Source organism: Brachionichthys hirsutus, chromosome 3, assembly GCF_040956055.1.
Source record: "Brachionichthys hirsutus isolate HB-005 chromosome 3, CSIRO-AGI_Bhir_v1, whole genome shotgun sequence".
Taxonomy (NCBI): domain Eukaryota; kingdom Metazoa; phylum Chordata; class Actinopteri; order Lophiiformes; family Brachionichthyidae; genus Brachionichthys; species Brachionichthys hirsutus.
The window spans coordinates 8202001-8213020 of NC_090899.1; the positions used below are offsets into that span (position 1 = coordinate 8202001).

Sequence of the window (11020 nt, forward strand, 5' to 3'; positions counted from 1 at the left end):
CCAGGATGAGCTTCATACCAACATTATAAGCTGCAACAATTTGTATTCACATTCTCAATTCTCCTGTCCCCCCCTTCCCTTAATGCTGCAGGCCCTGTCCATGACCGAGGTGAATGGACCCGGCATCCAGGTGGCAGAACCGCAGATTGCCATGTTCTGTGGCCGTCAGCTCCTGCACATGGACCTACAGACTGGCCAGTGGCAGCCGGATCCTCAGGGCCGACAAGGCTGCTTCAAAGAGCCCAGTGAAATCCTGTCCCACTGTCAGGAGGTAGGGTCCTGAACCTTTGGGATGTACCGTAAATAGGAATACCACTGTGGGTCATTACAACAGTATTGCCACAATAATCAGCTGCAGAGTATTCCTGAGCTGGGTTTGAAATATTGTCATGACTAAATTATAAAACAAGTAAAATTTGAAATGTTTTCTCTCACATTTGGTGTGTTTAACTCCCGTTCTATGAGTCTAGACATTTATGTAGTGAAGAGATGGTGGCCTGTTGGAATATTTTATTATTTCATTTTGGCCACCATCCACTTTACCCCCCTCTTGTTTTCTATTATGTGTACTTACATATTACCATTTACTGTAAGGTAATCAATGGTACACAATAGCTCTCCTCCAGAAATGTTTATCTGACTCAAAGGCAACCAAGTGCCACCTGGAGGCCAAAGTAGGCGTAGCAGTGACGTACGCTGCAGCCACGAGCCTCAGCGGACTGTAATAAGATTACAGTAGTGAATCTGTGATTGCTTTTACACAAATTCCTCCCTTCGTTTTCCTTTTTTTGCCATTTGTAATGAAAGCATTCAGATTCTGGCCAAGCAACATTTCTCTCTCTAACCGACCGTATTAAGTGTTTGTGAATTATTGGCCTAGACTTTAAATTAAGATAAAGATAGAGAGAACTTTATTCATCCCTTTAGAAGGCTCCCTCGAGGAAATTAACTTAGTCAGATATGAAACGTTCATTGAAGTGAATGAAAGCGCTTGTCACGCGTGGCTTCAGAAAAAGGTCTTGTACGTATTTGTTTCCATAGTCAGAGAATATATTGCATGACTCTTTCCCTTGTTAGTCTCCTCCAGCCTCTTCTTCCCTGGTCTTGCTCCTTTTATTCTACTCCTCCCAATTAATCACTGCATCTCTTTTCTGATCAAATCTGCCCTGTCCTCTGCTCCTCTCGTCTTTAATCCTCTTTGTTCTATCCATGCATCTATCTGTTTTCTGTGTTTCCCTCATTTCTGCATGAACTTGTACGTCCAGATGTACCCAACACTTCAGATCTCCCATATAGAGGAGTCAAAAACCCCCGTCACCATCTACGCTTGGTGTAAGAAAGGCTGGGGCCGCTGCCAGACACACCCCTTCATAGTCCTGCCCTACCGCTGTCTAGGTAAGAACAAACCATCCATCCATTTTCTTGCCACTTTTCCACTTTGCAGGTCACGAGATTCGCTGGAGCCCGAGTCAGCGTGCATGCTGAATGCGTCGCCAGCGCATGCGCGCACACTCACATACTACGGACAAATTTGAGTGATCAATTAACCTAAGTTGCGTGTTTTTGGAGATGGGAGGAAACCCACGCAGACACGGGGAGAATATACCGAATCAGAATTCAGGATCAGTTTATTCACCATTTTCAGTGAAAAGATTCACAAACTTTCTTGGTTAAAATTAATAAGTTAAGAAAGCACAAAACAGCAGCATCAAGATGAATCAGTAGCAGCAAAAACTAACTCCACACAGATAAGATTCAAGCCCAGTACCTTCTGGCTGTGAGGCGACAGCGCTACCCACTACACCTCTTGTGTTGGCTTCATGAGGTCATTAGTGTCATGAGATAATTACACTACCAAGTTTACCTGGGCTTATAATTCTTGCATGGAAAGTACCTCATAATACTGTTTTGTTTGGCGGGTTTTAGATTTACTGCACATTCATTTTAGGAAATGCGGGTGGAGCGATAAGGGATGATATTTATATAATCCTATTCACTTTCTTGCTGTGAGATTGATTCAGCTCCCGGTGTTTTCCTTTAAACACTCGGCTTTAGGAGCGAGCAGGCCGTTAGCTTTTAGAGAAGCAGCTAGGCAACCGCTCTTCAAAAGGTAAGAAAATCAGCCAACGAGCATTATTCATTAAAAACAAATAAAATAAAAAGAATAAATCACTACTGTTGCATTCAGTGTTAGGGGAAAATAAGCAAATAATAAAATGAAATATCCCGTCTGTGTCGGTGTATCAATCTTTTACGCGACTCTCGAGAAAAATCCAACAAGTATATTTCCCAAGATGGTGGAATATTAATTTTCCTTTTATTGCATGAGGCGCATTCATCTTTCAAAAGTTGACATTGCGGTAAGATTTCATGACTTTTAATTGATAGTCATTCTTTGTAACCACAAACACTTCCTTTAGGAATATGTTTCCTAATTGAATCGGAGGCACTGAAACGCAGCAGGATGTGTCGTTGAACAGAAACATTAAGCGCCTCGACGTTGGCTTTAAAGCGAGGCCATGTGTGCTCCGTGCCACCAGAGGGTACTGCCTATTGCCGGGTTGGACCCCCTCCTTTATGCATTAACAACGTGATGTCGCTGGTTCCGGATGAACAGGCTTAAACTTAATATAAAATGTTGCGTATGACACAATTTTAATTAATTCTGTTGTGTAAAGCAAAACAGTCTCCTTTTTTTTTCTACCTCTGCAATCAATGTTTTATTCTTACTTTGAACGAAGAACCTTTTTACTTAATACCTTTGACTGCTGTTGAAGTGCTTACACAGTTCTCCTACCTGTGTGCCCCCCGGTCTGACTGGTCTGTTGAAATACTGTGTCGTGTTCTCTGTGTCGTGTGCAGATTTAATTCACAGGTTTTACATTTACAATTGAGGCTGCAGGTTTAAATACAGCACTGACTTTCTGAGTTCTAGATCTCCATTTTTTTTGTCCATTGGAAGTTATTTCACGTTGACTTTTCTTCGTTCGTGCTGCAGAGGGCGAGTACGTGAGCGAGGCCCTGCTGGTGCCCGATCGATGCCGTTTCCTCCACCAAGAGCAGATGGATGCTTGCAAGAGTTACGTGTACTGGCACAACATTGCTAAGAAGGTGAGGGGGGGGGGCAGATATATTTTGGTGTTTAAAAGGGTAGAACACAGACACGGAACCTTCCAGCGCATATTTAAAACATTGTTTGTAGTCGGCCTGTATTCATAGGCCTTCTTGAGGTGTATTTTACAGAGGAATTCAGAATTATGTCTGATTATAAGACAAATTGACTGCATTTCTTCCAAATTGTTAAATAGAAATATGAAATTAGGCATTTTCTTAACTGTCTTCCTTTCTTTTATCTCTGTTAGAAGTGCGTGCAATAAAGAGAACATTTGAGAGGTTTAAACATTTCATAAAAACAGTTCAGGTACAAGTTGGTGAGGAAGTCGGCGCTGAGTTCCGGAAGCCATCTCTTGTGTTCGATCCAACATCCGAACAAGGAAAATTCCACAAGGCTTCCCTCGAGTAGTTCCGCTGTGCCCCTCCCTTGATCGCTATTGTGATTTAACGTTAATCAATAAAGATGAGTGTCGTGCACTCCCTTTGTTGTGTAAGCGTAACCTTTGTGGCTCTAATTCCCTCTCAGGAATGTGCTGCAGATAACCTGGAGCTCCACAGCTACGGGATGCTGTTGCCGTGTGGGGACCACTTCCGGGGGGTTGAGTATGTTTGCTGCCCAGGCCGAGTGAGCTCTAACGGTAAAGGAGAGATGGAGGAAAGAGACCCTCAGATACTCGCATCAGAAACCAGTGGGAAGCTCGACTCTCTGTAAGACGATTCGGCTTGGAAACATGCAGATGGTGGAGGGTGACAGATGAAGAGTACCGGTAACGAGCGTTTCCTCTCCTTCAGCACCAAAGCGACAGCCCCCACGCCAAGCCCCACACCTGACACCGACGTGGATGAGGCTGATATGGAAGAGGAGGAGGAAGAAGTGGCGGAGGAAGAAGAGGATGACGATGAAGAAGAGGAAGTTGACGAAGAGGAGGTGGAAGAAGAGGAGGAAGAGGAGGAAGAGGAGGCAATAGCTGTGAAAGATCCAGATGAGTATGAATACCCCATCAACTCGGGTCCCTACCAGACATCAGACTATCTGGACTCCTTCTACTATGAGAAAAGCCACAAGCCAACCACCTCTACTCCTCTGGTTAAGGGAGACAGCTGTGAGTGTCTCTCCTCCTTTCTGCTTGTCCTTTCGTTCAGTGTCAGAAGTCTTAGTCTGTAGTGTTCCGTGCCCAGCTCCTGAAGTTTCGCACTTTTTTCTATCTATCTATCTCAACGCAAATGAGGTAAAACTGGTTTGCATTCACCCAAGCATGTGTGTGTTATTTGAAAGTCTCTGACATGCACACACACGTTTCTTTCTAAATATAGAAAAGCATTGTGTTCTCTGGTGAATTCCTCCACACCCACAGGGAGGTCCAGGCCGCAGCAGAATTTAAGGCACAAATATAAAATATATATGTATGATCTGAAATGTGTCATTAATGTTTTAATACCCGTCACAAGAAAGTACCGTAGTTTGAACTTGAAACTCAAGTCTTTCTGGAAAGAGAAGCTACTATTAAAATGAGAATTGATAGCACCACCACCTTGAAATAATTTTTAATTGAATGTCTGTTTATATTCTTTATTAATTCTTTATTTTGCACAAAATGGTAAAGCTTTGCCTGGTCAAGAGAATGGTCATGAATAATTATCATTTTCCACCCTCGATGACAAAGACTTCATTTTTCATTGTTGCTTGTTTGATTCCTTCCGTTCTCACAAGTGTAGTATAAAATTAGCTTCTTTCTTTCTTGCTACGACTTCATGCCTCACCCTGAGATGTTTTTGTGCCAGGGCCAGGGCTTTTACATTTCAAGAAGATTGTTCTCTTGCTATTACCATCTCTGTGACCATAATAACGTCTGCTCTCTGCCTGGCTCATTTAGTGGCCACCGCTCGGCCCACAGACGGGGTTGATGTATATTTTGAAAAGCCAGTGGACGACACAGAGCATGCAAACTTCCTCCGTGCCAAAACGGATCTGGAGGAGCGCAGAATGAAGCGCATCAATGAGGTAATTTTTAACCGACTGCAGACAAGTTGATTTCGGTTCAGGTGGGTCAGACTTTGCACAGTTAATTTATTAGCCTGAGATTAAACTCCTTCATTTAATTCTCAGAACTACCAGAGCTGCTTTGCTTGTTTTTGAATTATATCAAGCATTCTTGCTCAACAGTTTCAACGGGGATCATTTCTATGTGCACAGTTACAGTCTGCTTTTCTGTAATAAGTATCTAAAGGAAAAGAAACTACAGTATACACAAAGTTGGCAAACATTCCCAGTATGAAATCCTCATTTTACATTTTATGCAGTTATAATGTGTTAATTAGTGACATTTAGAGGGGCTGTATGTACATTTAGTTTCAGAGTCAGATACTACTACTGTACTTTCGGCTTGTCCCGTGAGGAGTCCCCACAGCAAATCAACCTTCTCCACTTCACCCTGTCCTTTGCATCGCCCTCCCCAACACCAGCCACTCTCATGTCCTCCCTCACTACGTCCATGTATCTCCTCCTGGGTCGACCTCTAGCCCTGTTCCCTGGCAGCTCCATCCTCAGCATCCTTCTACCGATATAGTCCCTGTCTCTCCTCTGGACATGTCCAAACTATCGGAGTCTGGTCTCTGACATTATCTCCAAAACGTCTAACCTTCACTGTCCCTCTTATTGTCTCATTTCTAATCCTATCCAACCTGGTCACTCCCAAGGAGAACCTCAGCATCTTCATCTCCTCCACTTCTAGCTCCGCCTCCTGTCTTTTCCTCACATTGAACTATTTTCACAGTCTCCAGCTATACGAATTGAACATTGTGGACGCCCCTTTTTGAGCGCTGTCATTGCTTGTTGTGCCATCACACTATCATATATCCCTCAGATCATGAAGGAATGGGCAGAGGCAGACAACCAATCCCAGAATCTGCCTAAGTCAGAGCGACAGGCCTTAAATGAGGTGAGCAGACATTAGTCACCCTGCTCTATTACCTTGATTCATCTATTGATTCAACTCTCTTCTGCTTTGTAGCACCAGATTTACTCACACGTTTCCTCTTCCTCACCCTTCCAGCACTTCCAGTCTGTGCTTCAAACACTGGAGGAGCAGGTCGCTGGAGAAAGGCAGAGGCTGGTGGAGACTCATCTTGCCAGGGTGGAAGCCATACTGAACAACAACCGCCGTCTGGCCCTGGAGAACTACCTGACCGCTGTGCAGTCCGATCCCCCTCAGGCAAGTCCATCCATTTTGTGCAGAAGAGAGGAGAAACACAGTATTAAAAAGTCGGGTCTACCTCGCAACTTACACAGCTGGGCTTGAGAGTCTTCCTCTGTGATTGGCTGAGACTTTCATCTGTGTGTCTTCCAGCCTGAGCGTGTGCTGCAGGCTCTGAAGCGGTACATGGCAGCAGAGCAGAAGGACCGCAGACACACACTCAGACACTATCAGCATATTGTCGCTGTCGACCCCCAGAAGGCTGAGCAGATGAAATTCCAGGTGTGTGTCTGAAATAGTCTGAGATACTTGCCTCTGAAACGCGTTTTGCACACGCTGACGCATTCGAGATGCTGCCGACCAAAGAAACAGATGGAACAGAGTTAATGCGCACCACATGTAAATGAACTCATGCAGAACAGAGTTTATCCAACTAACAGCTTTGTTTTCATTATACTTCTAAGGCATCTTTGGACATGTGAATGAATTACAATGTGATGAAATGTGCAGGTCTACACGCATCTTCACGTCATTGAGGAGCGGATGAACCAGAGCCTCGCGCTGCTGTACAAAGATCCCTCTTTGGCCGAGGAGCTGCACGATGACATCCGTAAGCCAAGCTGCTATTACCTATCCTTTAATCCGTTCTTCACAGACAACTGATTTGTATTTATTTTTATTTTATCCTGCTTTCCATCACCTGTAGAGGAGCTAGTCAAAGCAGAAAGAGGAGATATCAGTGAGCTCATGACCACCTCCTTCTCTGAGACCCGCACCACCGAGGAGCTCCTGCCAGCGGAGAGCGAGGAGGAAAAGGATGATGAAGAGGAAGAGGAAAGAGAATTTCAGAACAGGCCCTATCCTCCCCGTATTGGTACGTAACTCAAGTCCGTCCTAGACGCTGTGCGTGATGGAGAACATGACGCATCGCTGCTCTCTGCTGTCGTTAATGAAACCTGTCTGCTCCTTTTCCGCCTGAAGAGCTGCAGCCCAATAAGAAAGGTGAGCTTGCACGTCAGCGTTCACAATGATTGTTATATTGCTTACATTTGCTTCCAGTCCAGTACTTGATTCCGTTTCATTATTCGTCTTCAGTTGACGACTATGATTATACTACATCTGAGAGAGGTCCCACTTACGAATATGAGGAGAAGGTAAAACATTTCAGACTCCTAGTTCAATCCTCAGTGGGCTTACAAACAGGAACATGAGCTCCGCGTGTGTATATTGTCTGTTTCATTTCTCTGGGTGTTCTTTCTGGCTCCCCGTACCTCTCTAGATCAACACCTCCGTGGAGCTCAAGCAGGTGGTTAACAAGCCTCCGGAGATTGAGAGAGATGAATTGGTAAACGATGTAGCATTAATTCCAATTCCTCTGATCTTTTCTTCGCTTGTTTGTTTTCTCATTTTCACTGCTCCTTTCTGCCCATAGCAACCTGATGCCCTGGAGACGTTTAACCGAGGCGCCATGGTGGGTTTGCTGGTGGTGGCCGTGGCAATTGCCATGGTGATGGTCATCAGCCTGCTGCTGGTGCGCAGGAAGCCGTACGGCACCATCAGTCACGGCATCGTAGAGGTGCGATCCCAGACGGGCCTTTATCTCACGTGCTATATTAACGTTCCACTTTTAAAATACTGCCGCTTTCTACCACCATAGTAATATCTGTATTTCTTAAAATGTCATACTCCGCATTCCATATCTAATAGACAAACGTTTTGTTTTTTGTTTTTTTTGGGGGGGGGTGTCATTATGGCTTCATCTTTTGTCGTTAATAATTGAAACTGTCGTTTCTCATAGCAGGTCGACCCCATGTTGACGCCAGAAGAACGACAGCTCAACAAAATGCAAAACCATGGCTATGAAAACCCAACCTACAAATTCTTTGAGCAGATGAACTGAGGTTTCGGGGCCATCGACAAGTCATGCCTGACCACTTGTTTTGTGTGTCCCCCCCCCCCCCATTCTTCCTTACAGTTGTGTCCCAGCTACACTTTTTCTTTTGACAGATTTGTGGCATGACTTGACCTATTGCCCTTTACTAAAAGCTCAAACTGAATGGTGAATAATGCTTTATAGTATTTATTTTTCAGTGGTAGTCTCCTTGTTGAAAATGTACCACAGTTAGATATAATGTATCTGTGTAGATGAATGTAACAGCCTATAGTTCAATTATGGTGTAAATTCTCACTTTAAACCCCATTCAGTGGTTCAAATACTAAATACCTAAATTTACCTCTAACAGCCACTGTAATATTGGACAACACCTGTAATATAAAGAGTAAAGGAGGCAGAGTTTGCATCGAATGTGTGACACATCTAAGCTCAAAGGCTGAGCTACTGGGTGCAGGCGGTGCAAGAAAGAAATCACGTTTTTGACTCCGAGAAACAAATTGTTTGCCCAAATATACCAAATATTCCACTTTGCTACTTCGTCAGTGAATTTATTTATTTGATTTCTACTGCTACCTAATGAGCTGTATAACAGAATAATCAGACGTTCATTATTTTTCAATGAAAGCATGACAACTTGGTGTGCGATGACGCTGCTGTGACTATTTGTGTTGTTCCTGTCATTGCTTTTGAAAAGTCCGAAACGACGCCGTTCAAAATGGGCACTGTAAATAAGGTAAGGAAGACATATACGACTATACGTAGACATTTCTATGATTCATTTGCATCGGTGTAATGGAATATTACATGAGATAGTACATTGTGCTGTTAATGAGAATGAGAAACATTTTCCTAACATGGCTGATTGAAAACGGACTGTTGTAAAAACCAGCACAAGACGACGACACAGTAACTTCTTTCTGAATGTATTTAAGGTAAGACGCTGAGGTTCCATCCTCCTTTCAGTAAGGCAGCATCCCACTAGTAGAGCGAGTAGTGAATACATCCAACAGACACACTACATGCCTGATGCCCTTTTCATCATGTCCTGTGCCGCCATTTTCATTTTCACATTTAGCGGGTGCAGAGGAGCTTAAAGCTGAGACGTGGCACGCTGTCATATTAGCATCAAAACATGCTGTATGTCTTTAAATCTGCCAGTCGGACAAATTTGGACTCAAGAACATGGAATAATAGAACATTAAAGATGCTGGAGTTGAGTTACTCTCTTCCTGAATAGTTTTTCACTGAATGACTCGTGGTTTGTCATATTTAAGATCAACATATTACCACGTGTAGGGAAACAAAAAAAAGGGATTGCCCCTTTTTATGGCTCTCAGTTGCTTTGTGTGTCAAGGTTGATTTCCATTCCCCCATTTAAATCTATCAGACCATTGTCACGATGCGGGGCGTTGCTTTTTTCATTGGCTATACTATAAATAATCCATACAAAAATCTGTTCATATTTTATTCATTTCTTACTGGTGGAAATTTCCTCTTAAAACCTTTTTTTATTTGATATTTTTCGCTTTGTAATAAGCCGAACCTTTGATTTGCATTAATCTTCAGTTCCTCTTGATAGGCAGGTTCATTGCAGGTTGCGGTCGTGTTATGACGGGTGAAGAGAAGTCATAGCCATTGTATACTTTGTACAGCTTAGTTAGTGAATGAAAAATGTTGTATGTTCACAATTTAAGTCAGTTGATCTTGTTATGATACTACTGAAACCATAGATGAGAATAAGCTTGCCTGTGTTTCCCAAACCACTGAAGGTTTCCTACCAGCATTTAGCAGACTTAGAGCGGTGTACACTGTAGTTACTCCAATCACATTTGTACGTATGTCCTCTGTCAAATTCTAGACTTCTCTGTTGGTCTGTCCCTTAATTCCTGACAAAATATAGACAATGTTATTGAGATTTTAATTGCTGCATTATTGCCTTTTACAATGCTGTGTTTTGGATGTAATTATTCTGTATTTTTTATTTCTATGTAATAATCAGACAGCAGCACAGTGACAAGTGCACTGTGCTGCTCGGGTCATGTGTTCACCTAAAATGTTAATTCTAGAGGCTCTTGTGAGAAAACAAGTTTGTCCCGTTCAGAAATGTAAAATCGTTTTTGGACATATGGCCACAGTCTAATTGACAAGGAGTCTCACTAAGCACAAGTAGAAGGAAATGACTCAATTTGTGTACAGGTTGCTAAAGCTTGAGCATCGATACTAAATGGCAGATTTCAGTTACGCTGCACAGATTGTAGGAGCGTTGATTGAATCGTTGAGCGATCTGCTATCCATTTTCATTCAGACCTTTAACCAAAGACATGCTCCAGAAATAACTAAAAAGATGTTACAATTTGGCAAAAGAAAAAAGTTTGAATCTGTATGTGCAATCTGAGAAACTGAACCTGGTCGAGCTGATAAATAAAGTAAATGGCCCATGAGCTGCTGTGTCTGTGCTCATTGACTCACTTCTATGCAGATAGACTGACGGGTTAGAGAGCAACACAAGCGGCTTAGATCTGACCGTAACACATAACCTGTGGATGGAACCAATGATGTAAAAGAGACATTCAAGAGGGGGAAAATCATCTTGTAAATAAGTAAAGAAACTCACAGCAACTTCAGCTACAACGTTTGTGGCTTACACCTCTGAGCAAAGGAAAAACGGTTGAGCAATTTAAAGCATTAAACATATTTAGAGCATATGCACAAACTGATCAGATGTGTTGACACATTTTCCAAGCACCGATTTAGCTGACAGTCACCGGCGTGGGAAGGCCTCACACTTCCTTCACCCACAATTTACAAAGAAGTGGCC

At 43.0% G+C, this 11020-nt stretch overlaps 1 protein-coding gene across 1 annotated transcript in view; it reads left to right on the plus strand.

The window, feature by feature from the left end:
* Window positions 1-10634, plus strand: part of aplp1 (amyloid beta (A4) precursor-like protein 1) — a 25439-nt gene extending 14805 nt beyond the window's left edge. Inside the window, exons 2-17 of the mRNA XM_068756091.1 lie at window positions 92-271; window positions 1266-1395; window positions 2999-3111; window positions 3641-3822; window positions 3907-4217; window positions 4989-5116; window positions 5979-6053; window positions 6168-6326; window positions 6462-6590; window positions 6819-6918; window positions 7015-7182; window positions 7290-7310; window positions 7404-7462; window positions 7588-7653; window positions 7741-7884; window positions 8110-10634. Of these exons, the coding sequence (XP_068612192.1) occupies window positions 92-271; window positions 1266-1395; window positions 2999-3111; window positions 3641-3822; window positions 3907-4217; window positions 4989-5116; window positions 5979-6053; window positions 6168-6326; window positions 6462-6590; window positions 6819-6918; window positions 7015-7182; window positions 7290-7310; window positions 7404-7462; window positions 7588-7653; window positions 7741-7884; window positions 8110-8208 (2064 nt within the window). The 3' untranslated portion in view covers window positions 8209-10634. The remainder of the gene's footprint in view (window positions 1-91; window positions 272-1265; window positions 1396-2998; window positions 3112-3640; window positions 3823-3906; window positions 4218-4988; window positions 5117-5978; window positions 6054-6167; window positions 6327-6461; window positions 6591-6818; window positions 6919-7014; window positions 7183-7289; window positions 7311-7403; window positions 7463-7587; window positions 7654-7740; window positions 7885-8109) is intronic.
* Window positions 10635-11020: the final 386 nt, after the last annotated feature.